The following is a 20,238-nucleotide window of genomic DNA, read 5'->3' as shown; positions in this document are numbered from 1 at the left end:
GGCACACAACCATTCCTATTTGTTTATGTACTGCTTATGGCTGCTTTTCAAGCTTAGCAGAGTTGGAATAGTTGTGAGGAGTCAGAATGGCATACAAGCCTGAATAAAGAACCTGTGATACTTTATTTTTTGAAGGCCTCTAGAGATCGTAATTCCATATTTGTTACCATATGATAACATGGGAAATGATTAATAATGGTCACTGCCAAGAAGGTCCTCTCCTTGTCTTACTGCCCACTTGTGGTTTACACTTTTGTTTCCAGAGTGGAGTTATTTGTTAGTCTTTATATAAGACTGTTTATGTTTGAAAAGTATTATGATGCCACCGTTTGTTTTCTTCCTAAATGAACGGTGGTCCTTTTACGTGCCTTTGCCAGCCTGTCAGCCCTTAATGAACTTTCACAAGTTCTCTGCCTTTCATTTTGCCTCCACAATCCCCAACTGAAATATATTCCTCAGAAGAGCCCTCCTAGTGCTGAGCGTGAAACAAGTGTTTTTTACACTTCTGACTGAGCATTAACTTGGCTTTTTCCATCCTGGTATTCATTTTGCTCCATATCCACTGTAATTCTCAAATGTTTTAGTTGTACTGCTAAATGATAATTTCCATATCTTCTATATTTTATCTTCCTAAATGCTTAATTTTGCATTTTGAGCATTTTTACTTCTCTACCAGAAAGTTTCAAATTCTTGCATCATCTTTTAAATGCTGACCCCAACTTTACAACATTTGTAAACTCGATAACCTTTTCCCTAGTCGTTATTGAAGATGCTGTATATACCTGGGTGACTCTTGAAAAAACTTAATGTTTGATTCTTTTCTATGTTAACCCTTGCTAGCCGTTCTCATCTAAGTTCTATATTTGAAAGACAACACAGAAAATTATTTGAGGGACTGTTTTCAAAATTCTCTCAAAGAGTAAATAACTAGTACCATTCTAGATGTAAAGAAGAGAAGTTAATTCATTTCACTCAATAGATACTATAGGGCATTGGGGCTTAATATCTCCCAGAATCATAGTTGAGAAAGGCCCATGCTGAATGTGCTGAGAGTTGACTTTCTATCAGATCTGCTACACTGTCAAATCATTAGTTTAAAAAGATTTGCTTTTTAGTTTTTGGTATCCCAGTTGCTTTACAGCAGATATACACTATATTGAGGCATGATTAAACCATGCTTCAAAGTTGAGTTCATGTCAATTTTCATTTTTTTCTCTCCATTTCTCCAAGAGTTCTCAAATATAGCCAGTGGCCTCAGAATGATTTTAACTAATTCTTTTTTGTACCCTAGAATGCAAATAACTTAAATTTATAGTGTCATAAAAGTACATTTTAAAAATCATCATTTTACAAGTCCCCTTTATTCTGGATTTGTTTTTCATTACACCAAACTGTGTATTATCTTTTGGTGTTTGTGGAAGTAGAGAGCTTTTGTTGCTATTCAGTGGAATTTGTTTCAGCTCTTCCTTCTTACCTAATAGCATTGCCTATTAACTTGATCGTTTTATTCCTTAATATGCTTATTAAATTTCTAGTTTAACTCCTACTAACAGATCTTCTTAAAATAAAAAATAATTTTCTTCTGTATCTGGAATGATCTCTACTTTCTGTGTCTCTCTGTTTACGTCATTTATCCTTGAATAGGTCTCTGTTTAGCAAACTAGCTTTCTCCTTCCTGTCTCATATTCCTTGAAAAAAAGGTTGGTCTTGTTTCCTTATAAAGATAACCAACTTTGCTTCATTTGCCTCTTTGTTACTTTTGTTAGTTCCTGTTGCTCTTATTTGAAATTTGTTATTTAAATTTCCATTTCTTCTCAACATCTTAAACTAAGTTTATTGGCATCTATAAACTAGATGAACATGCTTGTCTTTTTCACTAATAAAGATGTAATAACATTGCTTTACTCAAGAGTGCAGCTTACTTTTTAAGTCCTAATTCTAAACCCAAGAGTATTAAGCCAAGGAATCATTATTATAAAATTGTCTTCCAGATTAGTCCAGGACTTTTCTTAACAGCATGGCTTCTGTTATTTATCTTAGCAGTTAAAATTCCCTGTCACCATTAATTTTATTTGCCCCCAACTCCAACTATGGAGATAAAAGATTTCTGAAAATATTGAAACCAAAAGGGAGAAAAATGCGTGGGAACAGATGTATGTATGTGTGTATCTGTGTTTTAAAGTCATTCTGTTAGTTCAAAAAGATACCTTGGTTATATTGTAAAGTTATAATTTGTTTAAGTAGTTAACTAGTTATTAGTATAACTAGAAGTCAAAGCCTACATTGTTCTAGCTTTTCTTTATTCTATTCCCTTGCCAAATCTTTGATATCTTTAACCCAATCAACCAACACTTTATTTATTTTCTTTTTACTTATAATTTTTTAAATTGAACTGTAGGTGATATACAATATTGGTTTCAAGTGTACAACATAGTGATTTGACAATTATATACATTACAAAATGCTCACCATGATAAGTATAGTTTCTGTCTGTCATCATACAAAGATAATAAACTTTATTGACTATTCCCTATTACATATTTTCCATCCCCATGATTTATTTATTTTATAATTGGAAATTTGTACTTCTGTCCCTTTCACTTGTTTCATCCATCTCCTCAACCCCTTCCCTATGGCAACCACCAGTTTGTTCTCTGTTTATAGGTCTTTTTGTTTGTTTGTTCATTTGTTTTACATTTTATATTTCACATGTAACGGAAATCATGGTATTTGTTCTTCTCTGTCTGAATTATTTCACTTACATGATACCCTCTTGGTCCATCCATGTGTCGTCAATGTCAACATTTCATTCTTTATGGCTGAGTAATACTCCGTGTGTGTGTGTGTGTGTGTGTGTGCGTGCTATACTGCTTTTTCCATTCATCTATCAGTGGGCATTTGGGTTGCTTCTGTATTTGTAAATAATGCTGCAGTGAACATAGGGGCCTATATATCTTTTCAAATTAGTGATTTTGTGTTCTTTGTGTAAGTTACCGGAAGTGGAACTGGTGGGTCTTATGGTATTTCTGTTTTTAATTTGTTTCAGGAATCTCCATACTGTTTTCCATAGTGGACACTTACAAATTCACTTTAACTATACTTCTCTTTTTTTAGATAAATTTTCTACCAGTTGAGCTAGCTCTTCCTCCTTTTTATAGTACCTTGTTCAATGAATTTAAAACATCTTGGACTCAAATATTAGTGTGGAAATACAGCTATCTGTCATCTTTAAACACCTTATTTCCTAACTGAAACAAAGAAACCTTCACTCTTTCTAATTCTTAATGTGTTAACATAGATTTATTCTCCAGAGGGGGAAATATACTTTAAAAACTGTACCAGGAAAATACTATTATAAAATAAAATTTATTCTCTCTTACACATTTCCCAATAACGTTTTCTGACTTAGGATGATCATTTTTCACAGTCATAGCGAAAGGCCTGTTCTATAATAGGACTATCTTTAGGGAATGCATTATGTAAACTTTGTTTTTTATAGATCTAAATTAAGTTTGGTCTTAAGAAAATAAACAGTTAATTTAGTACACCATTTCTTATTTCTAGAGTTAATTTTGAAGGAGAGTTGCATGTTTTTTTTCTTTTATAATCCCAAAGTTACCGTAAACGTAGAAAGTATCTTTTCTCAAATAATACTTACTGACATATCTCTGTTTTGCCACAGAATAATGACAGATCTAATGCCATATCAAGTTCACCTACAACAGAAACAGGTAATAGACACAGAGGTGCAGCTAACCATTGAACTTTTGTGATACATGTGTCTGTTGTTTTATTTAATTTTTTCACCTCCTTTAATCTTTGCTTTTCTGTGCCAATCAGTCCATCATTCCCCTGCATATTCCTTTCCCACTGCTGGTCTCCTGAGAAACCATCCCCAGCGCCCTGAGAGCTTCCTTTTCCGAGCAGCCGTCAGGGCAGAAACAAACAAAGGTAGGTGGTAGTGACTGTTAAATGAAGTGGTGGGGAGGCTTTATACAGTGACATTAACTGTTAGATGCTTTTAATCTTCTACCCTGAGATGTCACCTTGACAGAAACTTTAAACTCTGCATTTGTTAGCTCACTAATGTGAGAGCAGGTGAATCTTGTTTGAATTTGTTTTAATTAGAAAGTTTCTTAGTACCATCTAAAAATAGGTTACAGTGTTTGAATAAATAAACTCTCTCAGGGCTTTTTAAAGAATGTTCCTTCTCTCTGTAATGAGCTCTCTTTCATATTTTTCTGTTAATGAAAGCAGTTTCCTGTATTCTTACACTTAGTCTCATATTTTTAAGTTAATATGACAGATTTCTACTTGACTCCCAAAGAAATTACCTGGAAGCAGAAACAAACATTTCAAGTCAAAATAACTACTTTTAATCTTACTTATAGATGTATTCACAGCGAGATTTAAAATCAAAACAGACACACATTGCTGGTGGGATTGTAAATTACTTTGGAAAACTGTTTACATTATCTACTAATGTTTGAACATTTGTATATCCTATGACTAACAATTTTGCTTTCTGAAATATGTACATGTGTACCAAAAGATGTACAAAATATTCGTAGCAACATTATTTATAATAGCCCCAAACTGAATGTCTATCAACAATAGGATGGATAAGTAATTGGATATATTTGTACAATGCGATACCATATAAGCAATGAAAATGAAAAAATAATGAAAATATGGATGTTTTATAAACAAAATGTTGATCAAAAGGAGCCAGACACAAAAGCATACATGTATACAATATGGTTTCATTTGTAGAAAATTCAAAAATGGAGAGAACTAATCTGTGGTGTTAGAAGTCAACGAAGCACGTGGTTAAAACCCAATGTTGTTAGAAGTAACCTTTGGGTACTGTTGGGTAAGGAAGGAGAGGAGCTTCTAGGAGTTGGTAATGTTGTGTTTATTGACCTGGTTTTGTCCTCTTTATAATGATAATTTATTGAGCTATTTGTTTCTGAGTTGCTTATTTTTTGTATTTGTTATTTTTTAATGAAAACATTTTTAAATAGATGTGGGTCTAAAAGTAGTTGAGCCAGACAGGCAGTGGATATTTGGCAGTTTTTAATGCTATTCTTCCTATTACTGTATATATTTGAAAGTTTTCATAATAAAAACTTCTTTTTAAGAGTCAATCCAAAGTAGAAAGTGCTATACTTGCAAGGATAGTGTGATCAGATGGATCCAAGTATTTTCCAGCACTTGGCAATTGCCTTTCGATCTTACATATTAATATTTTTTAGGTCATGCTTTACCTCTTCTTTCATCTTCTGCATCTACCACTGATTCAGCAGATCCCATAACAAGACAGAATTCAAGACAGAGAGAAGAAGAGCTGGAATTAATAGATCAACTGCGGAAAGTATGTCCTTTACCTTTAAACTATACTTGTTCAGTGGTAGTGGTAGAGCCCAAAATCTGCATTTATTTGTTTGACTTACAACTTTTAACAGAATGAAAAAGGGCCCATTGTGTGCTGTGTTGCCCATTATGTGCTAAATATAAAAGAACTTTTGCTATTAAGAAAATTATTTTCATCTGTTTGGTAGGAAAATAAGTTGAATTATACCATAAAGCTCAATCCCTGGCCCTCCCCAGTAAAAAAATTAACTGCTTCATATTGTAAAGACATGAGAGCAGTAATAATTTATATATACGTACATATGTATGTATCACACATCATATGTAGTGTTTATTTCATTTTGGAATTGAAAGAGAATCTAATTTTTTAAACAGAAAATTGTAAATGAATCTCTGCTATTTTGCCGCATTGTGGCTTAGCTGCCATACATATGTATTGGATCTCAAGTTTTTGACTTAGGATAGATAGAAGGATAAAATAGACATTTTGGTACTTAAATTTTTTGCTTTTTATTTGCTTTCTAACCAAACATATTCCATCGTAGTTCCATTACACTCTATTTGTCAGCTACTCTTCAATTATATATTACCCGTTTTCCTGTTCTTTTAGCATATTGAGTACCGGTTGAAAGTATCTCTACCTTGTGATCTTGGAGCCGCTTTAACCGATGGTGTTGTTCTTTGCCACTTGGCCAATCATGTGCGGCCTCGGTCCGTCCCAAGCATTCACGTCCCTTCACCAGCTGTAGTAAGTTCATAATGCTAAAAAATGTTGACATTTATTAAGTACAGTAGCCGGCATTGTGCATAATCCTAGGGATACAAATATGAATAATCCAATTCCAGCCTTCCTGTGTCTCACTTCTGCTAGAGAAAAAAATAGGTATGTAAACAATATCTTACAGCAGTGTGATAAATGTTAAAAGAGAAATGTGTAAGAGGTGTGCTCTAGGAATACCAAAAAGGGGACACTTATCTCTGCTTGGAGAGTTGGGAAAGCCTTCCCCAGGGAGGTAAAATTTGACTGATTCTTAAAGTATAAGTAGGAATTTGCCAGCATGTCAGAGAAGGGGGAAGATACTCTGGGTACAGTATTCCTACATTCAAAATATAATGAAGATCATGGCATACTCAAGGAATTCTTAATTTGGTCAAAATAGATCATGCACAAGATAGGGGTACAAATGCAGGAAATAAAGTTAGAGAGATCAGCCACAGGCCCCGTGATAAGGCCGCATGTACTATGTCAGAGAGTTGGGAGTTTGTCTTAGTGTAGACAGTGAGGAAACACAGCAAGAGTTTGAGGGGAATAGTAGGATTATCCTTGCAGTTTAGAATGATGAGTGACCATCCTCAGGTGGCAAAATGAGGGAGAATATGCATTCAGGATGACTGGCTGGTTTTCTTTAGACTGCTGGTCACATCAGGATGGCAAGCCACAAAGGAAAGAGAAGGCTTTGGGTTGGCACACTCTCCTTTTTTTTCCTTCAAATTTTTTACATAAAATTTTCAAATCAGAAAAATTGAAACAATAATATAGAGAACACAAAACCTCCACCTAGATTTTAATTTATCTCATTTTGCCATCTTGCTTTGCCAATATTTGTGTATGTATTTTAATTGCCACCATTTAAAGGTTGCAGATATTCAAACACTTTATCCTCTAATTATTTCAGAACTGCCCTAGGCTACCTTGCTCTTCTCCATAGCCTATAGACAGTGACTGACTGACATGGGGACTGAGCCCTCCTGCCTGAAGGTGGGCATGAGGTGTGATCCACACTCCAGTGCTCTCTGGAATCAGGCTGAAAGTGGGAAGGGGACAGCTTTGAGCCATAGCAGCCAGCAGGGAGTGGTGGTGGAAGGTGAGGGTGGATGCACAGCCTAGGCAAAGGGGCTCTGGGTGCAGCTTCAGCAGCATCCACAAGGTATATTCAGATGTCCCCAGTTGTTCAAGAATATCTCTCATAGCTTCTCTCCCTCCTCTCCCCTCCCTGGTGTACACATATACCACCAGGATATAATCAAGGTTCCTGCATAGCATTTGATGGGTACTTGATATTTGATGACACTGAATGAATACTGTGCAATTGTAACATGCCTAAGTGTCTAAAAGATTTGACCTTATTTCGTTTTCTGGTTATTTGCTGTTACTTAGCAGACCCTTTTTGATACAAAGTTTTACTCAAATTGCAGTTGTATCTCAGCCTGTAGGATGCCACTGCTGGATAGTTTTCTTGCTATGTCTCCAGGTGTAAATCGTTTATCCCTCCCAGAGACTTGTATTCTTCTAATTATCCAAGCTGCTTTGTTACCAAAGTCTCAAGGTAATGATATGGCCCTTTCTGCTCCAGCATATCCAAAAATAAAATTACGCATTTGTTTCTAAGGTGGTAGCCACTGTCTATTTAGTGACTTCAGAAAAAGGCAGTTTTGTGTAGAAAATGCAGAGAGGAATAGTGTAGCACCACCAGTCAAGTAGCTCCTGAAGATGTGAAAAACTTGGTTTTAGTCCTAAAGGTGGTGATTACAAGAGTAGGAATTGACGTGCTATTTGGCAACACCAGTAAGGAAGGGCTTGTTCATACTTTGCATTCTTTCCAGTTTTTATCAACTGAGTTAAGGAAAAAACAAATTTTTTTAAGTAGTAATAAAAAAGGGACAAATCTTTCATTCTTCATTTCCAGGGGACTTAGGAAGGAGCTAAGGTAGAAAGTGCAATTTGGGACTAAGGGTGACTGAGGTTTTTACTTTGATCAACAGAACACAGTGCTTTTCATTTAAGAATATAAAATACATACAGGAAAAAGTATTTTATATATACTTAACTGTTCAGAGAAATCAAACAGATGGATCTTCTCATTAATCAGAGAAATATGGGTATAACATGAGACTAGAGCATTTAAAACTTGCTAGCAAAATCAACAGTAAAACTTAACTTATATTTCTTGAGCACATATCCAGTGCCAGCCATTCTGAAAGGGATGAAAACTACAGAAATAAGTTACAAGTGGCCCATTCTTTTGAGAACATTAATTCCTCTTTTTTTAAAAAAAGAGGTCTTTCATGAAATAATGTCCTTGACACTTAAAAGGAAGTAAGCCTATTAAATAAAATTGTTGAAGAGGAGATCTTTTTGGTTAATGAATAGCCACTTAACTGTCAGGTTAAGAAACATGTAAATATGTAAAATCTCCCAAATTACAATATTTGGGAGTCAAAAAATGGACTTTGAGTCAACCAGATGAAAATTGTCCAGTATTTTAATTAAAAGAAAAAGAAAAAAACCAAAAACTCTACAAATTGTGATAATGAGAATCTTGAATAAGTCAATAATGCCTTAATGGGGTTTCTGTTACGTAGTAGATTTCAGTATAAATGTTTACATCTGTTTTTTGTTTATATGAATTGCCCTTTCTCACGTTAGATTGATTTTTTTCCCTTTTTTTGTTATTCTGATCATACAGAGACTTTTGTAGCTTACTTTGCTAGTAGAGATTTGTCTGTGGTGAGAATGAAAATTAAAGTCAAATATAAATGAAAAACCATAGCAATTTCTTTATGGCTACATTAACAGTATAATAATTTATAGTAATTTTGTGAGAACTGGCTGATTAGACCTCTGAATGAACTTAATAAACACCTTCTTGATATATTATGCAAACCATGATTTATTTTTTCCCCAGTTCAAAAAATGATCCCTCATTATAAGGGGAGGTCTTACGTTCAGGCATTTTAAAAGAAACTCAGGCACATGCGCTTGCAACCTTTGGGCTATGATTCATCTCCCTTAGTTATTTCGGGGGATCAGTGATGTTTGATAAACTTTTGTTTGGTTGTCCAATAGGCATAGGTGGTAAGTAGGACAGTTTACTTCCTTAGAAGTGTACTATTGAATCATATCAAAAATTATTACAAATACTGTGATGTTGTGACAACTCACTGAGTGAACCATGTCACCAAGCTTCAAGATGACCTGAAAAAATTCTGAATCATTTCAAATTCCACAGTAATGAAATTGTTTATTTCTTATTCCTTTCAGTATAGATTATGCTCTTACTGAAATTACTTTCTTCCCCAAAACCTGCATCTAATTTCTTATTTCAGATCAGGCTGTACATTATAGAAATAGAACAGGTTATACATGGTTATCCAAAACTATGTGTTATGTCATCCAGAATTCTGGAAAAGCTTGTGGGTACATAGCAAGTTCCTATGAGATTTGATTTAAGGGAAAATCATGAGCCCTTCTGCACTCTAGATGGATAGAGTCTTCACCCCTTTTGACTAGCCACTCTGTTGAACAGAGCAGGGATTTGTAGCCTGGGATTCATGCACTTCCCCAGCCTCCAGAGCTCTATCAACTTCCCCAAATGGTGTGCTCTTCCCAAGAGTAGATTCACAGCTCTCATTAGACTATAGAAGGAGTTGTATACTAATTATTAATCACTGACCTACATCCCTGGAATTTAGATCAATACTGAAGGAAGGAAAGAATGGGAAGAGAAATTGTATTTCTCCACTCCTCTCTCCTCTCGATTGTTAATCAAACTCTGCTCTCTTCAAGAAAAATCCTAAAGGAAATTTTGTGTTCTACTTCCCCCTCCTCTGACACCTTTGTATCTTAAGGTATACTAGCAGTCTTCAAGGTGATGCTGAATTAGAACCCATGATCATTATTATGAGCCACCTTTTTTTTTATCTGAGGTGGTGGTGATTCCTGACCAGTTTTTAACTTAGCAGCATGAAGTCTATCCTTTTATCCTTTGTTTTGCACAGAAACAGTTGTTTTTCTACCTATGCAGTCAGACCTCTCTCACCCCGCTCTCCCACAAACACTGGCATCTGAATGGTAGAGCTTCAGAAATGTAGGGGGTCCTTCTGTAGAACAAAATGCCCAGGTCCTTCCTTGTGCTAGAGCCTCTCATCCATAGTTCCCCTGTGCACACACACCCCTAGCCTTCTCTGCCAAACTCAGATCAGGATCCTGGTTGCTTAGCTAAGCTCCTGTCATAATAAGAGAAAGTAGTACATTGTTTCTATTTCCATTTCTACAGGCAGAGAGGGAAACTGGTATATGGAGAGAGAATTTCTAGCCAGTGAGAAAATTCTCCTAAATGAAAGCAGTTGTCCTGTTGTCTTTTCCCCCCAGCTTCTCTTTACAGTTAAGCTCTTGTCCCAGTAGCTTTCACCACAGTGCCTTTTCTCTTGTGCCTCAGTTCACACTATGTCCCTCTTAACCAGCCTGGAGCTGAGAAGACCACAGTATAGCTTGTCCAGTGGGCAGCCTGCTCTTTCATATGTAGAAAGTGGAAGAGAAAGAGTCCAGCTCCAGTGTGAATTAGGCATTATGAACCCCTGCCCCCGATAATGATTCTTTTTCTCCTTCTGTTAAGTAGGTCATGATTCTATTTATGTTTCACTCCCTTTTTTTTTTTTTTTTTTAACTTTTTTACTTCAGTGATACAAGAACTTGGCATAGGCAAGAAAAGGTGGTCTTCATAGAAACCTAATTCCTATCTTCTTTCTGGACCTATCTGAAAGTTTTTCCATTGAAATTTTAAAATTATTACTTTCCTTGTCTCACTTGTTACCTTTTTCTTTTTAATAAAGCCAGTCCCAGCCCCTGCTACCTTTCTCAGATTGACATTATAGTACCTTCAACTATTATTATGTATTTACCTTGTTCCCCTTGTTCTGACAGAGTATCATATTCTGTCTTTGAATACCCAGATACTCACAAGTGAACCCTTTGTTTTCTAGAGATGGCACTAGCTTCCATCTGCTTACCTTTATAAGAACTCTGCATCAGAGGCCCTGCAAATGTTTGGTTTACACACCTGATGCTTAAATATAATGGAAAACAGCCAGTGAATTTGAGCAGTTGGGTTTGTTAATCATTCTGGGAAATGGAATTCATATTTCTTACATATAACCCATAACCTACTAAGGTATTATTGATATACACTCTTATGAAGGTTTCACATAAAAAATAATGTGGTTACTACATTCACCCATATTATCGAGTCCCCCTGTACCCCACAGCAGTCACTGCCCATCAGTGTAGTAAAATGCCACAGAGTCACTCCTTGTCTTCTCTGTGCTACAGTGTCTTCCCCATGATTCCCTCCACCCCATGTGTACTAATCATAATACTGATCAATCCCCTTCTCCCTCCCTCCTCCACCCCTCCCCTTTGATAAACGCTAGTCCCTCGGAGTCTGTTAGTCTGTTGCTGTTTTGTTCCTTCAATTTTGCTTCATTGTTATACTCCTTAAAAGAGGGAAATCATTTGGTACTTGTCATTCTCCACCTGGTTTATTTCACTGAGCATAATACCCTCCAGCTCCATCCATGTTGTTGCAAATGGTAGGATTTCTTTCTTTCATATGGCTGAATAGTATTCCATTGTGTATATGTACCACATCTTCTTTATCCATTCATCTACTGATGGACATTTAGGTTGCTTCCATTTCTTGGCTATTATAAATAGTGCTGCAGTAAACAGGGGTCCATTTGTCTTTATGAATCGGAGAACTTACATTCTTTGGGTAAATTCCTATGAGTGGAATTCCCAGGTCAGATGGTATTTCTATTTTCAGCTTTTTGAGGAACCTCCATATTGCTTTCCACAATCGTTGAACTAGTTTACATTCCCACCAGCAGTGTGGGAGGGTTCCCCTTTCTCCACATCCTTGCCAGCATTTGTTGTTCTTACTCTTTTCGATGCTGGCCATCCTAACTGGTGTGAGGTAATATCTTATTGTGCTTTTAATTTGCAATTCCCTGATAATTAGCTATGTGGAGCATCTTTTCATGTGCCTGCTGGCCATCTAAATTTCTTCTTTGGAGAGTGTTCAGATCCTCTGCCCATTTTTTAATTGGGTTATTTGCTTTTTAGGTGTTGAGGCATGTGAGTTCTTTATATATTTTGGATGTTAACCCCTTATTGGATATTGTCATTTACAAATATATTCTCCCATACTGTGGGTTGCCTTTTTTTTCTACTGATGGTGTCCTTTGCTGTACAGAAGCTTTTTAGCATGATGTAGTCCCATATGCTCATTTTTGCTTTTGTTTCCTTTGCCTGAGGAGATGCATTCAAGAAAAAGTTGCTCGTGTTTATATTCAAGAGATTTTTTCCCTATGTTTTCTTCTAAGAGTTTTATGGTTTCATGACTTATATTCAGGTCTTTTATGCATTTCGAGTTGACTTTTATGTATGGAGTTAGACAGTGATCCAGTTTCATTCTCTTACATGTAGCTGTCCAGTTTTGCCAACACCAGTTGTTGAAGAGACTGTCATTTCCCTGTTGTATATCCATGGTTCCTTTATCATATATTAATTGGCCATATGTGTGTGGGTTTATATCTGGACTCTATTCTGTTCCACTGATCTATGGGTCTGTTCTTATGCCAGTACCAAATTGTCTTGATTACTGTGGCTTCGTAGTAGAGCTTGAAGTTGGGAGCGTAATCCCCCCAGCTTAGTCTTCCTTCTCAGGACTGCTTTGGCTGTTGGGATCTTTTGTGGTTCCATATGAATTTTAGAACTATTTGTTCTAATTCATTGAAGAATGCTGTCAGTATTTTGATAGGGATTGCATTGAATCTGTAGGTTGCTTTAGGCAGGATGGCCATTTTGACAATATTAATTCTTTCTATCCATGAAGACAGGATGTATTTCCACTTATTGGTGTCTTTAATTTCTCTCATGGGTGTCTTGTAGTTTACAGGGTATAGGTCTTTCACCTCCTTGATTAGGTTTATTCTTAGGTATTTTATTCTTTTAGATGCAATTGTAAGTGGAATTGTTTTCTTGATTTCTCTTCCTGCTAGTTCATCATTAGTATATAGGAATGCAACAGATTTCTGTATATTAATTTTTTATCCTGCAACCTTGCTGAATTCAGTTATTAGTTCTAGTAGTTTAGGGGTAGATTCTTTAGGATTTTTTATGTACAATATCATGTCATCTGCTAACAGTGACAGTTTGACTTCTTCCTTACCAATCTGGATGCCTTTTATTTTTTGTGTTGTCTGCTGTGGCTTGGACTTCCAGTACTATGCTGAATAAAAGTGGGGAGAGTGGGTATCCTTGTCTTGTTCCCAATCTTAGAGTAAAAGCTTTCAGCTTTTCACTGTTAAGTATGCTGCTGGCTGTGGGTTCGTCATATATGGGCTTTATTATGTTGAGATACTTGCCCTCTATACCCATTAAAAAAAAAAAAGTTTGCTGACCCTCTAGTCTAAAGCATTGAATTATGAAGCAATTGGTGAGAGTATTTTTAAAGTTAGCAAATTTTTTAAAAGTTTGCTAGTAACACCACATTTTCCTTCCTTCACAGCCTAAATTAACAATGGCAAAATGCAGGCGAAATGTGGAGAATTTCCTAGAAGCTTGCAGAAAAATTGGTGTACCTCAGGTAATAAATTTATCATTTTTTGTTGTCTAAATAGACTTAGATATTATTTTCCAAAAATCTTTCAGAAATGTAAGTATCTAAAATCTTATAGGACTACCTCTGAATTAAGTGATAATTACTAACATGACTACGTGTTACTAGAATCAATCAATATACTTTTGAGCAGTTTCCTTAATTATTTCCAAGGGCCAAGCAAAGAAATCATACACACATAAATTTAAGTAAATTGTAATAAGTAATTAGTGCTAAGTAATCAAAAACAGTTATTCTGATATTTTCCTTAACTTTCCTACTTGCTGTTGGACCTGTGTACATACATCTTCATACACAGCACAATCTGTGCTTCAAAATCAAGGCATCTGAGATTGTGAATGCTTCTGTTGGCTTCAGTTTTTTTAGCGCTGTAATAGTTTAAGAAAATGTTGATTTTGAAATAACTTTAGATTTAGAGAAGTGTTGCAGAGTCAGCATGTACACTGCAGTCAGGTTCCTGTACTGGTATAGGAGTATAATCTATATAAACAGAGTAGGTCATCCAAACTGATAAACACTGGACAGTGCTGCTAACTAAATTACAGGCTTTATTCCAGTGTTGCCACCACGCTCTAATACTTGGGAATTCAGTATCATAAGAGGCATTTCTAGGCACTTTTCTTGCTATTGAGGCTTATTGTTTCTAGGTTCCTCAGTGTTTATAGTTTTATTGCCCTTTAAATAGTTACACTTTTTAAAAGATGCGGTTGAAGGACGTGAACTTGTTACACTTTTTACCCAACTACCCTTTTAAAAAACAATTGTTAAGCCAACTCACTAAGCATGGTACTCTTAAGAAATAATATATTTAATGATATGTATAGATAAATTTAAAGAAATAAACAACTTGGTATCATTTCATACTTTTTTTCATTAACCACAATCATCGTGGTTCCTGTCATCATATTTTGTCCAACCTTCAAAGAGGAAAACATGACTGTTTCTCTCACCTTCTTAATTAGCTGTCAGAAACCCCGGATTAGCCACTAGACTCAACTCCATTATTTCTCTGGGAATTTAAGTCCTTGTCCTAATTGCGTTCATGACAGTGCCTCTTCTCTACCCAGTTCTCCATTCCTCTCTCTTAACTAACAAGGAGATGAGATGGTCCCAGCGTCCTTTGTCCAACAAACAGTTGTCTCCTTCAGCTCTCACATGTTTCAGAGTGGAAGAGCTAGAGTCCAGCTCCATAGAGCATCTGTATTAGCCAGTGCGAATTCCCATGATTTTTTCTCTTTCTGAATAATTGTGATTCTTCAATTTTTCAATTTTTTCTTTTGTAGTTTTTCTTTTTTTAAAGCTGAGTTGTTAAAAGAACTGAAAGCTACATCTAGTTGGTAGTTAGCAAGGACATTTTTTGTTCTTATGGACAAACTCACAGATTTTTAATTTGTACATCATACTGTTTTCTAGCACATCATGTCTTTTAGAGTAAACCATTTTGAAACATACTAAGAGAGCATTAAAAGGTTTTGAAGCAAATAGCATGCATTTTCTCCATGTTAACAAGCAGGTTCTAATATTCATATATATACATTAATATTCAGTGTTTGGTTTCTACCTGCTTATCACATTACCTAAGTGTGCCCCATACCTGCCCTGGTGCTGTATCACATTGTCTTTGAACAAAAGAATGTGGCATGGGTTGCTTCAGGGAATGGTAAGAAAAAATATGAGTGGTTAAAAAGAGGCACTGTACCCAGGGAGAAGGATGCTGAAAACAGCCCCACATAGCAAGCTGTTAGCCCAACTTAGCCTACGTCAGCCCTGTTAAAAAGTCCTGTTGCTGGTGTGTGCCCTCCTTGTACCTGTACTCTGGGCTTTACAAAACCATCATCTGTCTCGGATTTTAAAGTCCATACACTGAAGTTAAGAATGTACCTGCCGTCAGTCAGCAAAATACGAAAAGTGTGCCTTAACACATGCAATTAATTCAATATTTGACAAGCAATGGTTAACAGTATCTATTGTGGGCCAGTCTGCCTCTGTTCTAACAGAGCAGTGCTATTTGAAGGCAAAAGGTAGAATAAAATACAATTTAAAAAGACTGGGTACTTCTCCAGAGTGGTTAGACTGGAGTTCTTGACACATCCTTCCATGCTTTCCCTCTCCCCCACCAGAAAGAGGAAGCGGGCATTCCACCTAGACCACCTCTTCCTCTCCCCTTCTGCCTTTCTCCCCCAAGTCTCTACCACCACCACCACCACCACCGCTACTCCCACTTTTAGGCAGGTTCTTGTTAGTCTGCTACTTTTGCTAAAAAATTGGTCCTTTGCTTAGGAAAAAGTGAAGGAAAAAAAGTAAGTACACAAACCTGTATGTTCAAACCAGCATTCTCCAGTCCCTCGGCCACAGGAGGAAAGAAGCCTATACTTCCTCCTCTTCCTTTGTTCTCCCCCACTTTCTGGGCATTTTGACTTTTAGGTAAACATCCCCACTTGCTCTATTTGACTTGTGAAGAAAACCAGGGATGTAAAAATGGTCACTTTTGAAAATGTGTAACATGAAACTTAACGCTATAAGTATTTGTCAGGTTCTATGTCCAGAGAATATGTATAAAGATAAACAATTTCCCTTCTCAGTAAAACTTTTAAAGTATTTACAAGTTAAATTATGAATGAAACACTAAAGAATAAGGTAACTATTAAAAAACCTGTGATGAAGGTGGACATAAAGGTATTCTCTTTATTATTTGCTTTTATAGCATATATGTTAACATTCAAAAAGCTATAATGGGTGATAAAAATTTCTACTTGAGTCCAGTATCTTTTGTCTTAGAGTTATTGTATATTAGGTGTTAAAGAGTATTTCCCTGTTACCAAGTCTAGTAAGGTTTTTATTTAATTTCTTAATCTGCAGACTGAAGGGTTTGGATGCTCTCATGCCCCTGCCAGTCTGGATTCATTTTGTACCTACTAGTAAACTGGCCTTGGTTACACAGGTTCAGTTTGATGTTCAGGGAGCACCATGTCACTCAGTGCGCCTGGCCGGGGGAGCGCACTTCCCTCAGTGTGCTTTCCTTGTTCTTTCCACCTTGAATTTCCTGGCTTTCTCTGAAAACTTCCCTCTCCTCAGCCCACGCCCGAGTTTGGTCCTTGCTTTCTGACCTGTTCTTGTTTTGGTAACAGGGAAGAGTAGAGTTGAGAAAGGGGTTGCCTCGTGCAGACCTCACCTCTCTCAGGCTCCTACAACCCTAGGCCAACACCCCGTTCTGCCCATTGTACCCCAAGTGTTCACACTAGGCACCAACAAGCCAGTTTTAATCGGCTATTCAAGATCAAGATCAAGATCAGCATATAGAGAATCCTTTGTAGTCTTGTTTTTCAACATTTTATTTTCGTTCATCATAGTAAAAAAAGTTACGGGATCTGTTTCTTTGAATATAGTTGAGTTGATCATAGTGAATTCTATACTCAAATCTGTATTTCTGATAAACTGACTTTGTTTTTCTGTTTTCCTTTCCTGCTCACACTTTGGACAGGACAATCTTTGTTCCCCTTCTGACATCCTCCAGCTAAACCTCAGCGTTAAAAGAACTGTTGAAACACTCCTTTCTCTTGGGGCACATTCAGAAGAATCCAGTTTTGTCTCTCTATCTATCCAGCTTTTGGGTTTTGTGGCATTTTACTGTACTTTAATGTTAACTCTCTGTATGCTTTATTACTGGAGCTTCCCCCTCTAGCTGAAAGATTGCATTCCAGTGACTTTCTACCTCATTCCTGTGCTTGGTAAAGGAGGTTTGTTTCTTGTTCAAAGTGTTTACATACATGTTTTTTTCCCCTGGCCATCAAAGAGCTATCCAGTAAAGCAGATAAATCCTTTACTCCTATGTCCACACAAGCAGCCCATCACTTTAGTAAGCATTTGTGATTGCTAACAGAGTAAAAGACCATTTTTTTCCCCTGGTCATTTTGTTTCTCATAAATGCTGAAGCATTTCTTTCTACTAATACAATCCAGAGCCTCTTCTTGGGATATGGCTTAGAACTTTATTTCCAAATGACATAAAATTCCCTTCTGGCTATTTTTCTGTGCTTCACCACAACTTACATGTTGAAACTGTGAGTTGCAGAGCCTTTTCAACAGCTGCTCAAAATGAAAATTGTTTTACCCTTTCCGGGTTAGGGGACACCTGGTCACTTGGATCTCTGCATTCAGTTGTGTCCTGAAATCCTAAAATCTCCCTTTATCGGAAGGTACAGGTACACCTAAGGATTTGCTATCCGGATATGTGGAAGGCACTGCTGTTTAATCTTAATAATTTTAATTTGACCAGAATACACAGTCCAAAGATCATGCAGATTCCCTAGAGTACTATCCTGAGCCTAGTGTGTACACCTGTTTATATTTACTGTTTGTTACCTTTAAGTGAGTTCATTTTTGGAATCCTATTTAGAATTTAAGACTGTAATTTATTTAATTTCTAATATATCTGAACCAGTTTCAAATAGGCCAACTTATATTTTATAGGCAGTTAAGATTGTATCTGAACAGCAGCAGATAAAGAAAGTATTAGGCAGCAGTCTCTGTTCTGTACCCAAGGCAGTGAGTATTGTCTCCTTCAGAATGATTAGTATATTAGCTGCTATCTTAATGCTTGAAACTGCTTTATAGTTGCATTCAGATTCTAATTCTCAGTATTTCTGAACTCTGTTAACAAAATTAGACAACTAAACTCTGTAAGTATGAAGGGAAATTGCAAGGAACATGTCATCCTGTTGTAGAAGTCAGCCTGAAGGTCTGATTGTTTTGGTTTTCTTTCATATTAAATGGGACAATTATTTAACACATAAGTTTACTGGTAATGCTGAAACATCAAGCACTGTGTTGAAAATGTCAGGTTTATACAGTAGCGGTGCCTCCCGGCATTTGGGAGTTTTGGGTTTGTTTGTCGTTAAGACATCTCTGAGTCAGAGGTCATTCAGTTTTGTCCCTTTTAAGAAAACACCTGATAAAAAGCACATGGTCTCCTCTGTAGTTTGAGAGGAAAAAATTGTACCTTCTCTTCAGAACAGTGTTCTAAGCCAGCAGGAAGGTAAATATGCATCTGGAAAGCATGACCCTCTGCAGGAATGTCTAAGCCATAGGCTGCCCAGGTCACAGGGCACGAGGAGATCGAGGAATTGCCCTTGGACAGAATATGTCTCTCCCAAAAGCAAAGCACCATGCAGGTTGATTTCAAGTACAATCTGTACTTGCAGTTGTACTCTTAAGTATTTATGTATAGTTGCTAGTTTTATAAGATCAAAAGATTGTTTTATCAGAAGTAACTAAGAACCATAAGTACCAATAACTGCTCAAAATAAATACTCATATTTTTTTATTGCAACTGGTTTTATAAAATTCTCTAATAATATAGTAAATGCCAATGAAAAGCTGAGAAAAGCCAGTTACCTTTTTTAATAAATACGTATAGTGTCTTCTATAGTAGAACAGAATGCCACTTTCTGTCCTGTGTGAGAGCAATCTCTTTTTGAACACTTAGTCTTAAAAGAAAAATGAGCAATAGGTGTTAAGCTTAAGCTAGGCCTTTTTCTCTTACAAGCAAGGAGTAATCAAACACAGTAATGTGACAACTTCTTAAGCAAACAACTAAACACTTTTCAAATATATGGTAGTTAAGATGTTCCTGGCTAAACTCACATTATAGTTCTCTAGCATAATTTAATCCATTAAATACCAGGACACAAAATACTTAAGTTTTTCAAATACAGTATCTTTTTTTTTTTTTTCAATCTGTAGTTTAGATTTTTCACTAATTCAAACTGGGTCTTCCATGAATTACTAAAGGTAGGGGATAGTTTCTCAAATACTTCTAAATATCAAGGATACACTTCAGTTCTCTCCTGTGATCCCCGCCTGGTATGAGAACCCTGATTTTCACAATCAGGGTATAACACGTGTAGTGGTGTCCCTGTCAGGCTGTTCAAGTGATGGAGTGAAACCATTTTGCGTTCCTGTGGTATGTCATTTCCAAAGTGCTTCCTCCTACGATGTTGTATTTTTCAGGCTTGAGCCCCCTGGTAACCTGGATCTTCTCTTTCCGCCTGCCCTGTTCTGCTGGTCTGTGTCACTCATTTACTTACCACAGATGAAGGATGTTGCTTTCACTCCATAGCACTTTTTATTCTCTGTTGTGTATGTAAGTGTATGTAAACTTGTCTGTTTCCCAATTTTCCAAATGATCTGTTATGTACTTTTAGTTGTATTAATAAAGTGACGTGAGTGTCAGATGCCATTTCTGTGTGACTCCTACTACCCGGGATGGGCTCCTCAGGTGCTGACTTTCCATAGCTCAGCTGGTTATCGTGAGAGGGAGGAGAGATGCTTTTTTTTTTTTTTTCAGTTCTGTGATGTTCATCCTGTATTTTCTCTTTTGTTTGTTTTTATGTTACGTTGTCCCATTT

The 20,238-nt window shown here is 36.5% G+C and overlaps 1 protein-coding gene across 8 annotated transcripts in view; it reads left to right on the top strand.

Annotated features, from left to right (window-relative positions):
• LRCH3 (leucine rich repeats and calponin homology domain containing 3) overlaps window positions 1-20,238 on the top strand; it is a 109,537-nt gene that overhangs the window by 86,424 nt on the left and 2,875 nt on the right. For 4 of the 8 annotated variants that reach the window (XM_057503570.1, XM_036904818.2, XM_036904826.2 and 1 more), the window contains 6 exons: window positions 3,683-3,731; window positions 3,841-3,951; window positions 5,256-5,374; window positions 5,984-6,121; window positions 13,722-13,799; window positions 17,314-20,235. In XM_057503570.1, the coding sequence (XP_057359553.1) occupies window positions 3,683-3,731; window positions 3,841-3,951; window positions 5,256-5,374; window positions 5,984-6,121; window positions 13,722-13,799; window positions 17,314-17,514 (696 nt within the window). In that variant the 3' untranslated portion in view covers window positions 17,515-20,235. Of the gene's footprint in view, window positions 1-3,682; window positions 3,732-3,840; window positions 3,952-5,255; window positions 5,375-5,983; window positions 6,122-13,721; window positions 13,800-17,313; window positions 20,236-20,238 lie in introns of those variants that run through there. The other 4 variants (XM_036904853.2, XM_036904863.2, XM_036904840.2 and 1 more) reach the window with 3 other exon arrangements.

The sequence above is a fragment of the Manis pentadactyla genome, chromosome 1 (assembly GCF_030020395.1).
Source record: "Manis pentadactyla isolate mManPen7 chromosome 1, mManPen7.hap1, whole genome shotgun sequence".
NCBI lineage: Eukaryota > Metazoa > Chordata > Mammalia > Pholidota > Manidae > Manis > Manis pentadactyla.
The sequence above is the reverse complement of the archived record's forward strand: the minus strand, read 5'-3'. Positions and strand labels throughout refer to the sequence as shown.